This window comes from Primulina tabacum, chromosome 15 (assembly GCF_025594145.1).
Source record: "Primulina tabacum isolate GXHZ01 chromosome 15, ASM2559414v2, whole genome shotgun sequence".
NCBI classification, from domain to species: domain Eukaryota; kingdom Viridiplantae; phylum Streptophyta; class Magnoliopsida; order Lamiales; family Gesneriaceae; genus Primulina; species Primulina tabacum.
The window spans coordinates 25,694,261-25,712,144 of NC_134564.1; the positions used below are offsets into that span (position 1 = coordinate 25,694,261).

At 36.6% G+C, this 17,884-nt stretch overlaps 1 protein-coding gene across 2 annotated transcripts; it reads right to left on the reverse strand.

Annotated features, from left to right (window-relative positions):
• Nucleotides 1-9,835: 9,835 nt before the first annotated feature.
• Nucleotides 9,836-14,793, reverse strand: LOC142526297 (protein NLP7-like). 2 transcript variants are annotated; one of them, XM_075630589.1, is made up of 5 exons: nt 14,282-14,793; nt 13,005-13,576; nt 12,272-12,319; nt 11,325-12,183; nt 9,836-11,207 (listed from the first exon to the last, which is right to left on the reverse strand). In XM_075630589.1, exons 1-5 carry the CDS (start codon nt 14,580-14,582, stop codon nt 10,072-10,074), a joined length of 2,916 nt encoding a protein of 971 aa, XP_075486704.1. In that variant the 5' UTR covers nt 14,583-14,793; the 3' UTR covers nt 9,836-10,071. The 2 variants fall into 2 exon arrangements, with proteins under 2 accessions (XP_075486704.1, XP_075486705.1); XM_075630590.1 differs by lacking the exon at nt 14,282-14,793 and adding an exon at nt 13,712-13,730.
• Nucleotides 14,794-17,884: the final 3,091 nt, after the last annotated feature.

Sequence of the window (17,884 nt, forward strand, 5' to 3'; positions counted from 1 at the left end):
ATATGTTGAGAGGATTCCAGAACAATTAATGGAATCGAATTCGGAATTTCCTATGAGAAGATATAGGGTCTACGAATATTTCTTAAAACGGCAAAAACGACGTTTCGGAGGCCTAAACGAGGGAATTTCGCGATTTCAGCCCCTACCTCACCACAAAGTCGTGATTTCCACTCGTTGGACCGTTTCGGAGGGGATAGCATCGGCCTTTCTTAAAAATTCCACCGAAATTTTTTTTTGTAAAAATTTTTCTCATTTTTCCCCAACCGGATTATGAACCTGGCTGTGATACCACTTCAATATCACGCCCCGAAACTCAGGGTTGACACCGGCGTTGTTTAACAATCACACAATCGAAAACAACCAGCCTCGTATCACAGTATAAACCGAAACCAGTTTATCTATCATAATTCAAATGAGATAACAATTGTTTTTACAACTCTCAAATCCCAAAAACGACATAGTCTAATGCAAAAACGTAAAACTGAATGAAAAGTTCAACTTAATCTAAATCTCGAAGTCTCAAATTTTACCAGCCCCAAAACTGGTCTGACTCCTCTTCCTCAACATGTTCTTCGGATTTACCTGGGAGAGGAGAGTAAGGGGGATGAGTATTTGGGAATACTCAGCAAGTGGGGGCGTATCGAGCACAACACAAAAATATTTACTCCATTTCGAAAACAACACATATATACATCATGCTTTTCGTAACGTAACATCATATTCATAATATAACAGCACTGCGATTTTTTTTCGCCTTCTATGGTTTACTGATATCAGTCTCTAAGTTTTAATCCTCTAAGGGGGCGAGGCCATAAGACGATTCTATCCCACCGTGAAGGGCCATATGTTGAAATTTCACCCATTTTCAGGGAATCCTCACAGTGCCACCACATAAACGTACCAAAATTCACAAAAACGTAGAGACAGAAGGACGGTGCTCGACCGAATTTTTCAAAAATCGAACACATGCATAATCCGAAAATTTAACATTTAAAACAGCCCACTTACAGTGTTTTTTTATTGATAAAACGTAGGTGCTTGGCTTCGGGAATTGGGTCGCTTCTCGTTCTCGCTCGGACAGTGCTTCGGCTCGATTTCTTGGACTGATTCTTGTGCAGAGTTTTGGCTAGGGAATGCTGCTGAAATTTCGAAAGTTGCAGCTATGGGATCTCGAAATTGTGTTGTGAGAATGGCTAGGGTTGATGCACTATTTATAGGGGAGGAGGATAGAACTAAATATGGTGACTAAATCATGCCAAAAATTGCATCAAATCTCACAATATTTGACTCCAAATATCCTTGCCATTCTAAAAAATTCAGCTACCTCAGTTAAGAGATTTATTTCTTGATCCCAATACCCTTCATTAATTCGAAAATATGGTGGCTAGTTGTAAGGATTTGCTTCCAAATTTTATTGTAGGTTCCCATGCATCCATGCATCAAGATATCTAGGCATCTATCCTAATAGGGATTTTCAAAATATGCAATATTTATGCCTTAGTCTTCTAGGTCTAATATATTACCTTCAATCTTGCACTATATTCCTCAAATTTGAAAATATGCATGATATGCATAATTTAATGACTTAATATTGTATTTCCAAAGTATTCCCATATATCTTCTCAAAATATATGTACCCAAAAATATAGTAATAAAATCCTAATATTTCCTTGAAAATATTTAATTACAAGGTTGATTAAGAAGAAAAATATTGGGTCCTCACAATTACTACTGCAAAAACTTAATTTTTTTTATGGTGAGTTAATTGCATCTACTTCGTAGAACAATCATGTAGTTTGTCTTCACAATAATCAAAACGTGATGTTTTAACTATAGTATGGTTTCAAAAATATAGTTTCACTGTAACCAACAGCTATAGCTTTTGGTGAAGCGGCAAATGCTCAGTTCTATAATTGTTAAATCTAATTATATTAACAGATAGGGAACCTTTCGAAATATGGATTAAGGACTTAAAGCCATATATGAACCTTCTAATCCTATCAGGTGCCGGTCTAGCTCAGCTCTAAGGTTTTAGTATACCCAGCTGGGTTTAGAAACCAAGTTCAGACTGGACTGAATATGGCCGGGGATCAGTCCTGCTTCCTTCAAGTCAGACCTGACAGAGCTCAAGTTATCGAAGAAGGAACTGGGGACGGCTAACTCTCTGTCAGGCCCGATTCAGAGCAAAGGTCATGAGTTCGATTATCATTGATTGCAATTATTGGGAGAAAATTTTTTTGGGTGCAATCATTTTCTCTGGTTGGTGAGCAGACGAAACGTGGTGCTTGAGGTGTTGTGAGGTTTAAAATATTAGAATTATACAATTACCACAATCTATAGCTTTTGATAAGACAACAAGCTCTCGGTCCTAGGTAATCTTTTGTAAACTCCTTTAGTTCAACCTTTCAGTACTTTCAAAAAATTATTTTATAATATTTTATTTTTTATCTAATGCATTTAACAATAATTACCAAACAAAATATTTATTTTCTACCTGAATTGAAGAAGAATTGGATTTCAAATAATTTTATGTTAAATTATCCACTGTTATGAATGAAAAAAATAATTAAAAAATGAGAATAAAAAAATCTCAAATTCATGGATCTAAATATCATCCAATTAGGCTTGGTGCATTTGAATTGAAGCATTTAAAATTCATATCTAAATCATCCGTCATTCTTGTTTGAGAATTCAGTCGATTTAAAATCCATTCCCTCTTGTTTTAAACTTGCTTATATATCAAGTTAGTACGTTTAAAATTATCCTCAAAATCAGCAGTAGACACAAGTCTTTTATGGGTTTTTCTCTCTAGAGTGGTGGCTAGGGTAGAGACAAGCATGCGACTTTATTATGTACTACTAGCTATTCTCAGTTTATACATGTTGAGTCTTTAGACTCACTTGACTTGATCGATGCAAGTGACGACGAGTATGAGGAGTCTAGAGGCGAGGACTAGTGAGTTAGCTTAGACTGTGCGGAGGAATAACGCGAGAACTGCTTAAGCTTCAAGAATTTTTTTCCTATGCATGTTGAACTCATTTACTCTACTTTTTATGAAACTACTTTATGTCCTCGTTTAAACAAGTACTTTCGCAAGCTAGTTGGTTGTGACTTGATGTCACGAAAATAGTTTTGACTCTTTTATATTTAAAATATTTAGACAAACATTTTATTTGTATTTAATTTTCGAGAGTTTATTACTTATTTAAGAAAAAATATTTAATTTTCACAAATTTTAAGCATTTTAAAGTACGGTACGCTACACATGTGCTCCTTTAACTGCTACTGAGGTTAGACGTGCTCTTTTTGATATGCACCCTGATAAAGCCCTTGGCCCCGATGGTCTATCTACTCTCTTTTACCAGAAGTTTTGGAATGTAATTGATATGGATGTCACAGATGCAGTACTCCGAGAGCTCAACGAGGGAGCCTCCCTCGAGGCATGGAATGACACACTTGTTACTCTCATTCCTAAAATAAAAAATCAGATGCTTCTGAAAGACTTCAGACCAATTAGATTATGCAATGTATGTTACAAAATTGTCTCTCGGTCCCTTACCAATTGGTTTAGGACAATTCTTTTGAAAATTATTGAGGCCTACCAAAGTGCTTTTATCCCATGATGCCTTATCACAGATAATATTATTGTAGGATTTGAAGTACTACATTGGCTGAGAAGAAGGAAATGTGGTCGCAGTGGATATGCAGCTCTTAAACTGGACATGAGTAAAGATTATGATAGCGTGGAATGGGAGTTTCTGCAGCTGATGATGATAATATTGGGCTTTGAGGATATCTGGGTTCAGAAAGTAATGAATTGTGTCAAATCTGTCTCATATTATTTCAGAATAAACCAAGCAGTGGCTGGTCCTATTAAACCAAGTCGCATACTGAGACAAGATACCCAATTTCTCCTTATCTCTTTGTATTGTGTGCCCATGGCCTCTCCTCTTTATTTAATGCATTTGAATCCATAGGTTTATTCAAAGGAGTAAAGATTTCACCTACTAGTACATCAGTGTCTCACCCATTCTTTGCAGATGACAGTCAAGTATTCTTTAGAGCAACAATGGAAGAAGGAGCAAGGGTAAAGGAATGTTTGTCCCTTTATGAAAAGGCATCGGAGTAACTCAACAACTATGATCAGTCGGCTTTATCTTTCAGTCCAAATACTCAACATATGCTTATGGATATGATAAAGAATATCTTGACTATTCCTTTGTGCAGGAACATGAATTATACCTGGGTCTACCTACAGGATCTTTAAGAAGTAAGAGACTCCAATTTAAATACATGGCTGACAGAGTGGTCCATCGAATTCAAGGGTCGGGTAACAAGTTTTTTCAATAGGGAAAAGGATGTTCTCATTAAATCAATTCTTCGGGCTATTCCCACCTTTGCTATGTCTTACCTCAAGATACCCAACCAGGATCTGTGAATATATTGAACGGGAATGTGCGAATTTTTGGTGGGGCGTTGATAATGATAAGAGGAAAATGCATTGGCGTACCTGGGATTATCTATGCCAACCTAAAGGTAGGGGCGGACTTGGTTTCAGAAAACTAACTGAATTTAATAGAGCTCTGCTGGCTAAACAATTATGGCGCCTCATCCGTAATCCTGAGTCTTTAGCTAGTCGAGTGCAGAAAGGCAGGTACTTTAAACATGGTTCAGTGCTGCAAACGAGTTTGGGTAGCAATCCCTCTTATATATGGAGATCTATTCTATGGAACAGAGAAGTCCTTGTAAATGCTTTGCTATGGAGAGTTGGTGATGGTAAAACAATCAAAATCTTATGGGAAAAATGGATACCGAGCATGAATACCAAAATTCATGATGCTCTCGTCCCTTGGGAATGGGAGGATACGGTAAGTGCCCTTATCAAGAATGGTGACTGGGATGCTGAACTAATATAGTATATCTTTAATTCATATGTAGCCGGTGAAATCCTCAAGATCCCACTTACTGCTGCTGGGGTGAGTGACTCCGTATTATGGAGACATGATGCTAAAGGCCAGTATACAATGAGAAATGGGTGCCGTTTTCAGCGTGGGTTATTCTCAACTCCAGAACATCAGTCGACACATCCCGAAGAAGAGTGGTGGTCGTTTATCAGGATCCTATCAGTTCCATCGAAAATCTGAATATTCTGGTGGAGTATCTCATTTGAATGTATTTTGAATAATCAGAATTTATCTCGACATCATGTCCCGGTTAATGAATCATGTAGTTTGTGCAACTACCATATGGATTCAACTCTTTATGCTCAGTTCTTCTGTGCTGCAATCAAACATTTGTGGATGCACACTTCCTTTGCTCCAGTTCTACGAGGTGTCAATCAATCTTGCACCTTGGAGATGTGTCTTTGGCTGAAAGCGCGTTTACTTAAGTCATGTTTTGAGGATCTCGCACTTCACACGTGGGCAGTTTGGCGAGGAGAATCAAAATTTTCTTCATAGCGATAAGAAGAAATCGCTAGCAGCGAACGTTTCCTGGAGCTCAGCGATACTATCTGATTTCTGTGAAGCCCGTGTTAAAGAGAAAATAGCTGAAGCATTATCGACGGGAAATCCAAAGAGGATATGAACGTCGCCTAGCTCTTGTGCACTAAAGCTTAATGTGGATGCATCTGTGAATGAGGAGAGACAACAATTTAACATCGGTGGTGTAGTACGAGATAACCAAGGCCGCTTGTTGCTGGCATTTGGTAAACAGATCAATCAACCCCTCTCAGTTGTACACAGAGAACTGTTGGCAATCCGGGAAGGAATTCTCCTACTTTATGAAAAAGGCTTTACAGATGTCCAAGTAGTATCTGATTCCTTATTAGCAGTGCAGACAGTCACTTACAATCAAGATAATCTTGGGTATATTGGAATTCTTGCAGCTAGTATTAAAGAGCGTTTGATGAAACCTGTGATCTCCGAGTGCATTCATGTTTGTCGATCTTCGAATAAAGTTGCTCATAATATTGTTTGTTTCGTTTTTCTTCCCCTTCACCATTTGTTTGGGCGAATGATAAATTTCCATTTTGTAGATTTATAATAGATGATTTTAATCAATAAATTTACGAGTTTTACCTTAAAAAAATTATCCTCAAAATTTATTCTCACTCAATACAAACATAGCTTGACTACATTTGAACTAAAATTTAACCTTTTACATACTAATTTACACATAAAATATTTTCCCTAAAATATAAAAGGCGAAAAAAAAAACATTACATGTGAGAGTTTCAACTTTAATTATTGTGTCATTTCTTTGTTTACTTTGCCTTTATAAATCTGTAGATAACAATATTATATATTATAAATTATAAAGTCCGTGTGTAGTGTAATATATAGGTCTCTATAGTTATTTTTTGTCAGACACATATATAAAGGTGAGGAATGGAGGTGGAGCCGAATTTCAGAAATTGGGCACAGAAAGAAGGATAAGCATTGTCCGTGCACTGAACAATAAACCCTAAGTAAAGAAAGAAAAAGGTGTGCACCAGAATGCTAAAGTGACCAGCCTTTTTTATAAAACAATGTCAAATTGTCAATCCACAAGAAACTTCTCGAGTTTTTGTTTTTTTTTTATGGACGACTCAAATAAGATATCTGTCTCACAAAATACGATCTGTGAGACCGTATCACACAAGTTTTACCGTTTATAATATGTGTCTTTCAAGCCAACTCTATTGAGCTTTATGGGCCTAGGACCCGTTTGTCGATCCATAACATCTTTATATATAAATGTATAATATCCAACCTTAGGAAAATACACAATCTTAAAACTACAATCGTATCTCTTGTGAATAAATTGTTGGCTTATCCGGAGACCGAACGAGAAGCAGCAGAATTTAAAGTTTCTCGGGACGATCGGTGCGATGCCAATGCATACAAAACAATATTCATACGTTAAATTTATGTACGAAAAATAATAAATCATGGTCAGGTTACCACTGCCGGACCACATCTGTAGATTTTATCGAACTATCAATCTATCTGGTCCACCAACTAATTAGATCTACCTCACCATAGATGACATTAGACATCTATTTAATTTGTATTAACATGATATTCACAATTATCTCGAAAACGCACTCGAAAAATATATGTTATGTATAGGGTTGTTTGAAGATCGAAAAAACGGTCGTCCAAAAATTCAAACGGGCGGCATGTTTCCCAATAAGAATAGTGACATGAATAAAGGGTTCTAGGGCTAACATATGTTTAGTGTCTTTCTAATTTATATCTTCAATTATATATATATAAAGTACCCAATTTGGCAAAAATGAAACTCTTCCTTAATTAGAGTTCCAATCAAAAAGTGCTTATATTTACTAGATTCAAGACATGAAATTTTTTATATTTATCAAATGAATTACTTGTCAAACAAGTGATGACATTTTTTAAAATTTATTTTTTGGAACATATATTTAAAAATCTCAATCATTATTACTATGCTCATATCACTATTTACATTTTCCAGACCTCCCCGAAATGGAATCACTTGATTTTCATGTCAATTCAAAGTTATCTTATAAGCATATGTGAACGAGATATGTATCGTCGATACATTGGCGATTTATGATCATCAGTCTAGGTTATAATATTTATTTATTAAATTTAAAATATATAAATTAAATAATAAATTTGTAGCTGTGAATACTAAGTATAAGATTCTAATTGAATATTCTAGAAGTGTCTAAATTAATTAGTTAATTGACTAAGTAATTAAATAATGGTTATTTGATTGTACAAATATATAAATATATATATATGTGTATATTATATATTATCAAAAGTTGATAATAATTTAAAGTGCAATATATCTCAATAGTGAAAGTATATATGGGAATTTTAAATAATGAAAATACATTATCCTGATAAATAGGAGAGTCGTAATTAGATCGGGAAGAAACTTTTATATATGTATAATCAATAGTTGAATTTAATATATAACTTTTATATATAAATTTTTCACCAAAAATATATATATTTTTTCAAAAGTTGATAATACACATAAGTTTTTGTTCAAAACTTTTCACCAAAAATTTGGCAACAAAATTCTCTCCCTTCTCCCTCACTTAAAAACGATCGGTCACCTTGGAAATAAATCCCACCGCTAAAACTTCCCAGCCATCAACGACACCATTTCTCCGGAGTTTTGAAATTCCGGTGAACTAATTTCAAAGCAAAATTCTCCTAGTTTTCTAATGCAATCTAGCAGAGTAACAAAGTTTGTGGATCAGATTAGAAGATTGAAAAAAGTTCGTAGAGATTTACAAGAATGACCAATTCAGCTAATCTCATACTGTTTTAGTGTCTAATGTTTTTAAACGCGAACATAAATCAAATCTAAACGCCCTATGATATTTTAATCACACGACACTCAAAAACCTTTTAAACAAGAAAAATGCGTCTTGAATGTAAGAAAACAGTATATCAACATAAAAAAAAACGTTACCTGCTCCCCCAATAATGTGTCGTTTGATGCCTTCATTCTCGAAATTGCAAACCTTCCTCTCACAAGTTTTTCTTGAAATCTACAGAATCGAAGATGCAATTGAAATTCTCAAGTATGTTCTAACGAGCAGCTCGGAACATTGAATCCATATTTCAACGATGAGATGAAAAGGATCGCTGAGCTCTTGAAAGAAGCTGGCAGGTCCCGAAACAAGAAGGCAAAATTACTCGAAAACCTGATCAATCCCAGTTCGAAACGAACAAAAAAGGAGACATAAAGAAAGTGGTCTACGCTCGGTTTTAGAAGCTGATCATCGTGTATTACATTGTCCAGATTTTATTTGTGTACTTGCAAACAAAAAAGGTTGTTTATAGTATTGGAATATTAATTTGCTGAGGCTTCTTGTTCGCATTGTTCTTTCTGTTTATTATTATTGAATGATATTTTCCATTGAGAGAAAAAAGTGTTAAAAAGTAAGCCCCAGAGCTGTGTTACAGCGATGACTAAGCGAGACAAGAGACTTACATGCAAATTTACAGATTATCTAATTGATATCAGATAATACACAACATACATACATGTACAACTGATCAAGGAGTTAACAATTGGCTTGTTGAGCAACATATTCAGCATTCACAGGTGTCTTTGCCTGAAAATCCTCAGACGACGACGATTCCAAACCCTATTCCATCCATCGTTGGGGTTCTCCGGAGATGATCCTTCCGTCTGTATCTCGCTCACGTATTCAGAGGTATTCTGACTTCTACCATAAGCCAGATTCACAATGCCTGATTATAGCTTCATTTCATTTGGATTGGTATGATTGGATGAGTAGAAATCCGTTAATTTCTAAATGGAGTCAGCTTTTATATATCAGAGGTAGAAAATCGATTTGCTCCCTCTGAGTATGAAGATTCTTTTGGTAAACTCTCAATAAATTGTGGCAAACAAGTTCCTTAGCAGATTATCAGCCCCAACCCTGGAAATTTGACCCGAATTCTGTTAAACCCGGTCTTGTAAACCCAATTTATATCCAAATAGATGTTTTTCCTAACAACTACAGGTTGAATTTGACTGAAAATCCAGTCTCCTTTGTTCATTAATATTAATATCTCAGCAACTTCTTGCTTTATTCTTTGGAATGGTGTAGTATTATTGAAGATAAAACCTAAAAAAAAAAAAAAAGACACAGAGAGTATCAAGCCTTTGGTAATTATTAGAAATTATATTTATTTTCCTACAAAAAAATTATATTTTTAAGAAAAAACCCATATAAACTTTGTTATGTTATGAGAAATACTTATGACAACAGTATCCCCACACTATGATCTGAAGTATGCAAATATCTTTTTTCATACAAATACTTGAAAAAAGAAGTGTGTAAACAGAAACATAAAATAATTCATTATCTTATGTAAAGTACACCAGATTGGTATGACATACATCCTAATACCGACAAAAAAAGACCGATTTATTTCAAACTCAATGACTACAACTTAAAAATTTTCTAAAAAATTAAGTGCAACCAAAGAAACAAAATTTACATTTGGACTTGAATCGATCCTACCACTACAATAAATCTCTATATACTTACCTGTGTACACTTAAAATCACTGCTCATTCACCAGAGCTCTCACAAGAGCTTCCAAGATTTGCCATCATGTCATGAACCAGAAGCCGAATTATGTTGCCACCAGAAGATCTCGATACATCGATGCATTCCTGCAAGTCTGCATCACAAGCTATTAAAACCCATTCGTGATCATCATCAAGATATTTGATATCAAACGTTCCGAGCTCTAACTTAAGCCTCTTGGCCACTTCTTCCTTTAGTTTTTCAATCCTGGAATCTATGGAAAGTCGGAACCTGATTATATCTTCCCTGTATGTGGCTTTTATAGTGATGGTTTTCACCTCTGGCATGTCCAAAAATTGCTCCATTTTATTGACTGGAGCAGCAACCATGACTTCTTTGGGAATGGCATCCAGAAACGGAGGTTTTGTCCAGCTACATTCGGTGACATGCTCTTCAAACAGAGGTTCGTTTCCCTGGCACAAATTTCTCAGATCGTGTGAACTTCCTGCATCCTCTACCAGCATTCCTCCGAATGGCTCCTGGGGTGTTGTGACAAGATCATCAGGTATTGAGAATGTAGATGACAGATTTATTTCTCTCGGTTGTTTGCCCAATAGTTCAAGTGATCGCCCAGTAGCTTTCAAAAATTGTTCATCGGTAGGGGAAACATTTTGAGGGGAAGTATCATCTCTAAGGCAGGGGCTACCTTGACACGATCCTTGCGAAGCAGGAATGCCTGTGCTCTCTTCTCTTGAGCCACACCCACTTCTTGATCTGTTTGAAGCATCAGCAGCCAAAATACTGGTTTCTTGATGAGATTGTTTCTCAATTCTTACTACTCCATCTGCAAGATTTGATGTGCCTGCTGGTTCATTAGCTTCAGAGGCCCTAAACAGAGTAAGCGCCCCAATCTGTTCCCGAGATTCAGATGCTTTATTGTCAGGTGAGGAGTATTGATTTGGTCCATTCAAATTCGCTGCCCAAGTGACTGAACCCACCGCAACGGGAATGGAAGTTGTAGCTATAGAAGTCAAACTGAATGTTCCTTCGCCACCTTGTACAGATTCTATTACACGCTTCAGCTTCGAAAGAGAGCGGTTAACCTTGTTTATCTTGCGAGAAGGCCAGCGAGAGATTCCATGCTGCCTACAGATTCGTTTCATCGTTGTAGGGCAAACTGTAGCAACAGATTTTTTTAAATGAATCCACTGATTAGTGATTTTTACAACAAAATATATATATATATATTTAATCAACTAAAGGTAAAAGCACAAGCATTGGGTATCGAGATTACCGCCAAGACTCTTCGCAGCATCCTTAAGACTACCTGCAAAATATTGCTGCAGAACCTCTAAGCTAATTGTTTTCTCGGCCTTTCCCCGTTTTTTCTCTGGTTTCTTAACCTTATCTTTACCTTCAGCAGTAGATGCAACAATTTGCAGTTTGGTGTCGCCATCATGATGCATCATCTCACCATTAGGTATAGTGGCAGATACAGGAGGAGATGTTTCTGTAAAATCGGGCCAAGGACTGGGTTTTTCGTATGTAGTAATAATCTCAATGGACCTCCATGAATCGTCAAGGTCCTTTCCTGAAGCAACTCTCAAGCTCGGAAAATGTTGTTTCATCGTCACTAAAAGGGAGTCCAAAAAAGCCTGCTGGTCTCCGTAGCCTTGAACATTCGGGGGCAAGAAAAATTCAAGGACATAGTCGTCATCTCCCGTATGAGTGCTACGTAAACAAATGGCGAAACTACTCCTCAGACCAAACATTCGTGCGTAATGTACTAACGGATACTCAGTTTTGCAAAACTTTGTAATATCTTCACAGAAACAAGAATTATTAGAGCCAAACGCCCTGCCAGCAACACCCTGCCCCTTTTGCAAGTGATGCTCCGCACAGGCTTCTCGAAAACCCCACAAGTGAGCATCGACAACATAAAATGCTACATCAGTTGTGGACATGCAAACCTGTCCCATACAGCTTCCATCAAAGCTACTGCAAGTTTTCTTGAAGCCACCACCATTTGCCAGGACACTGCGGTGTCTGCACGGAACCCAAGTTTGAGCCAGAGGTAGCATGTGAGTTTCACACACCACAGTTAGTATTTCCAAGATTTCTGCCAGCGCATTTTGGCGTCCTTCATTGCATATCTGGTAGACATAATTGCCATGTACATAGATGTGATCAGGAAAAGACATTACTCCATCAATATAATCTCAGTAAGCAGATGTATGATACCTGTGGGCTTTGATGATCCAATATTTCCGAACTTTTCAAATTCACCGCCTGCATGAAAGTTAATTTTATATAATCAGGGATACCCAAATTGATGAGAAATGTCTGGTAATTCAAAAGCATGGTTCATACGGACATGTACAGGGCCTTACAAGTTCTGCAAACGTACCAACGAGACAGTTTTAAATTTTAATATTTTAGATAAATACTACATCTCGTAATTACGTTCAAGCAAATGCCATCCGTTGTCTCTACAATTAGACATGTATGGAAATAGACAACTCAAATAAGCAATGAGACCTCCATCACATGCATTGTCAAGAAGATCTTACTATTGTGTCCACAGGAGGGGATACATATGGGTGGACTCAGCGGGGGACATGACAGAGTGATCACTCCCTCCCCCACCACACTCGCACACAAAAAAAGCATAGAACATTATATGAATATCTATATAAGTAATACATTTGGTAATCCCAGTCCTCCCCTCTCAGTCTGGCACACCAATCCTTCAATTTTCTAGGTCTATCTCTATTGCACAGCATCAACTGCTTTCTTATGTCACATAAGGTTTAAGAAGTCGGGTTTTTTCTGTGAAACTACTCATAGCAACGCGATCAAGCAATTTTGAAAAAGAATACTAATGAACAAAAAAAAGAATAATAAAGAGATTTGTGATGATGAAATGAAGTTTAAATTGTAAATGAATTTGGAAGGCAGCAAGCAAACTACTAACCTCTAGCGCCTTGCAAACTTTGTCAACCTCCGGAGCATAGTTGATTTTTTGGGAGGTCATTATTAGCTCCAATACACCAACACAAGACTGCCCAGATGGTTCAAACACAGGCAAAGCTAAAGTTCCTCTTACGTTGTAATGCAAGGCATGGGTCAGCCGAGGAAACTCTTTGCTGGAATAATATTGTACATTAGGCGTCCATTCAGGCAACTTTTTGTGAAAGACACGTCCCGGAAGTCCGAGTTCTCCATCAGTGTCTCCACTCACAGAAAACATGTACTTTAGAGAAACTAGCCTATACTGATGAAGCCCATTACTGTTGGGATCAAGAAAAAAGGGTTGCCCTGAAGTCGTGAGCATATACTGATTACCATTCTTTACAGGTGCCCAGACCTGAGCTAAGACATGCTGTTCAGTCGAATCTTTAAAGTGCCTAAGAGCCTGCGCCATTCTTTCCTTTATAATACATGATCCATCAGGGGAGTCTATTGGCATAAATCCCATAAATGGTGAAATTTGAATCTTCTTTTCATCCTTTGCAAGTGCACTTTCGGTAACCGAACTTGGATTACCTGCATTTAGAGAAAGTATCGAATTCAATACTTGTACATGATAGATAGTAAAATGATTCAATAATCAGCTATGAAGTCCACAACAAGAAGCATGGTGGTATCCAAGCCAGCCAGCCAGACTATTGCAGAACTCACTGTTGAATGCGCGTGAGAAAAAGCAAGAACCAAATATTCTGAAACAAGCAGATAAGGCAGCATATTCAACTTGTAAAAATCTCTTCACATACACAAACTAAAGAACAAACTTCCACAAAGTAAACTTTTGAATTGCTCCTGACAGTTAGAAAGGGACTCGTAACCAATCATTTGGTTCGTAAATTTACACTAAAAGAATCCCAAACAATCAATAACACACGAGGACCCAAACGATAATAGAAGTAACCAGTAACTGGTTCCAGCCCGAAAACCAAGTAGGAAACAAAATAAAGATTTTTCTCACTCAAAGCCGCACCACGACTAATCCAACAACACACAAACCGCTAAAAAGGATAAAAACTTCCATTGAATACACATAATATAGAGTCAACTACAGATTAAAAAGATGAACTCTGGTGATTAATAATAAGACAAAAGTAGATTCCATATTTCAAGAAATATGGAAATACCGGAAATCAAAAGGTCACAAATTTTTCATTCCAACAACATGGTCATCTTAGATACCTATAGAATATAATAATAAAACACCAAGGGCAGTGCAAACCATACAAGAAGGAACTGGAAATTTCGAGCAGTGTGAGAGCCTAAAACCGCCATTGGATACAATACCCCCATCGTGACTGTCATCTGGAAAGACCCAGGGAGGCGAACAAGGCTGCTCGGAGTTGGATATAAAAAACGGCGACCCAGGTCCCGATGCTGCAGCTGCAGCTGCAGCCGCAAAGATCTGATCCAACGGCCAGCAGCCATCGAGGTCGAAGTCTAAATCCATCAGCCCATCCGAAGCAGCACAGGATGGCTGAACTGGAATTGGGTTCGTTTCTTGTTCAGGTTCCTCTGATATTTTCATTGATTTTCACCGAGTAAAAGATAACAAAATTTCCCTTTCTTCTTGGTTTCTTTGTGATTTGGACTTTGTGTCTTCTCTCTGTAGATATTGCTGTTGGTATGTGGAGGAGAGAGAGTGGTGGAGGAAGAGAAGATGATGATGATGGGTGCGGTGAAACGGTGATTCCAATTCTTCCATTGTCGAAAAAATCCTTGGAATCTATAGAGATTTAGTTGTAATGAAATGCAACTTGGTATTTCTTTATGGATAATAACGACAAGGATATGTTCCCTTGTTTCACTCTCCCCCATTTTTCGTACTTAAATTATATATATATATATATGAAAAAATTTGTGTGAGACGCTCTCATGTCGGTAGGGTTGATCGGTCTCACATATAAAAATCTATGAGACTATCTCACAAGAGACCTTATAATATATTAATACACATTTTTCAAGAATTATTTTCATACACACATTAACTTTAGTGAAATAATTTTACAAATCAGTTTTATAAAATTTATTTTTTATTTATATCATTCATAAAAAAATATTATTTTTTATATCAAAGATATTATTTATTATTATAAAAATAAAAAAAATTCACATATCTCACATATAAATATCGTTTCACAAAAAACCAACTATTTGACGTAATACTTGTAGGAATGTTATTTTTTTCTTTTCGAGGAATATATAGGATTAATTAAAATACATATAAGAATAAACTATATAACCCATTCAAAAAAAATATTGAAATTTTTTACAGTCTTTTCAAAGATATTTTGAGAAAATATATTTTAGGAGATTATATTGAAGTGTTATTTTAGATACATACTTTTGTTTATTAGATATAGTGTAATATAAGAAATTTCATTAGTTGGGATTTTACATAAACGTACTTTTTAAAAATTTAGAAATATTGTTTAAGTAAGTCAATTATAATATAATATAGTAATAAAGTGTTTCTCAGAGGTGAGGGAAATTAGGAATAAAAGTTGAGAGAGAATAAAATTTTGGAGATTTTGTTGTAAAAGTATTGTGATATTTTGAGAGGATGGAAATATTTTTCAGAATATGCTTCCAAACATTGTAATTTTTTCCTACTTTTTGCACCTGCCACATATTTATTATATTTTTAATTTAATTTAATAAATTTGTCATCACTTCCCAAAATAAATCTTTTTATATTATAATAAAATTGACAATACAATATTTTAAAATAATTTTATTGAATGATATATGTGTTTATTTTATTTTCTCAACATCTTTTTCCAAAATATTTATCCAAAATTCTCGAATAAAATCAAACCAGCCCATTATGTTCTTTTATTGCTAATTGGATGGACACACACGCATATATGTATATTAAAAAATTATATTCCTAAATATAATTTGATGTACTAGAATCAAGATATAGTTATCAGATTGATTCTAGTAGATTGTAGTTGACTTTAATAGATTAGTGTGTAAAAATACTCATTTAATTATCCTTTGAAATGTATAATTATTGTTTAGCCACTTTGTCGATTTGGTATCAACGCCCCAACAAAATGGTGGTGGTGATTTCTTTATGGGATAATGATGAAGACCGGGTGGATTGAGTGAGAGATGGGTGTACAATTTCATCGGGTCTAGCTGTTGAGATGAATCGAATAATAAGATCATTGCGAGATATATTCAAACCGAGTACTCTTTCCCTGGAAGAATAAGATTACCCTGGAAACACAAAGATAACCGCGTGAATGGGCTTCGGAAGAGAGTCCGGCGTGACCACTCCGACAATCAAGTCAGTGAAGGATTTTTAGAGAATATAATAATAGAATGTTGTAAGTGAAAAAATTGTGTTCCTTACTTCAAACAAACATGTTATTTATAGAAATAAAGTCCATGATAACATTGTTTTCAGTGCCAATTTTATTAATTATAGCAAGATGGCTGCCCATACTCTGCTTCTGACAACTTCTCTGATACGCCAACCTCTGTTCTGACAGTAATGATTGCTAAAAATTAAGGTATCACATACTGATGCACTCAAGTGAAGTGCAATTTCTGAGGTAACCCGGGTAGAATGCCTCCCGGGAATTTGTTGGAGAGCCATGGTTTCTGATAACCCGGGAAGATGTCACGGGCATTCACCTGCCCGACTTCTGAAGAACCCTTCCTGCAGACTGACCCTGATTTGGGTATTCAGTTTAATATCCTGGGTAATCCATGACCCGAGTCCTTATGGGGTATCATCACCCCTCCCTTAAATAGTCAGACTAGAGTCTTACTCGTTGTCCCGATTAGTCATGCTTGGACTCCAACAAAAAGATAATCAATCCTGGATATAAAAGCATTGGAGGCTTCATGTCTTCCAAAGATGGGGTAAGGTGTCGGGATCTCGTGTCTCCTTTGTTTTAAATATAGTGTCGGGGCCTCATATCTCTCGGACATTAAGTATTTTACCGTTTAATATTCTCGAATAATAGGAAAGATGTCATGCTGACGTAGGCCCTATAATTTTGAACGGTCTGAAACGCTTCGTATTCCGAGAAGTCGATCAGTCTGACACACCTCGATTTCCACGCACGTCCTTTCATCTACCCGCCCAATTTCCAAGATGCATCATGTCCGTCCGATTCACCTTTAGATCGACGATGGATATCACTCTCTTTCGCCTATATATAACAACAAACCATCTCCATTTAACACTTCTCTTCGCTCCTGCTTCGTCTCTACTCTTAGCATTTTCCGGAGTTCTGCGCTTCCTCTCCGGCAACTACTGCTTCTCCCCCTACTCCTTCCTTCTTTGTAAGTTTCTTTTTCTCTCTTAATGTCGAATTCTACTCCCTCCACCTCTGGAGCATTGCGCGCGGTTCTCCTGAATATGAGTCCGCAGCTGCATGCTCCGATTCACCATCTTCCCCTGTTAAAATTTTTGTTCCATCCCATTCTTCCAAGAAACCTCAAACAAAAAGAAATTCTCCCCCGATCTCTGGCCCTTCCCAAGTCACCAAAAAGGGGAAGGGTAAGACCCGATTCCTAGCCCTCATCCTTCTGACATTCCAAGTGATGCCCGGTATTCCACCATGGAGAGCACACTTCGCCTCGGGGCGGAGGAAGATATTAGAGCCATGGGCTCTATTCCTTCCCCTTAACAAATCCGGATTCCTAGTCCCTCCGATTGGGCTGACAAGCCTCGAACGGGTTTTTTCACCTTTTTTAAGGACCAAGTATCGTAACATCCGAAAAACCAAGCCTACGTAAACCACATGCTTGCAAAATTATTTTAATTACTTAATTGTTTTATTTAATGAATTCTAAATGTTTGCATGATAT

What these genes read in the sequence shown, in the direction of transcription:
- LOC142526297 (XM_075630589.1), bottom strand. Translation starts at nt 14,582, where the DNA reads ATGAAAATATCAGAGGAACCTGAACAAGAAACGAACCCAATTCCAGTT. An exon ending in AAGTTTGCAAGGCGCTAGAG is followed by an intron (nt 12,320 to 13,004) that starts GTTAGTAGTTTG and finishes ACTTTCATGCAG; the next exon opens with GCGGTGAATTTGAAAAGTTC. An exon ending in TGCTGCGAAGAGTCTTGGCG is followed by an intron (nt 11,208 to 11,324) that starts GTAATCTCGATA and finishes CTGTTGCTACAG; the next exon opens with TTTGCCCTACAACGATGAAA.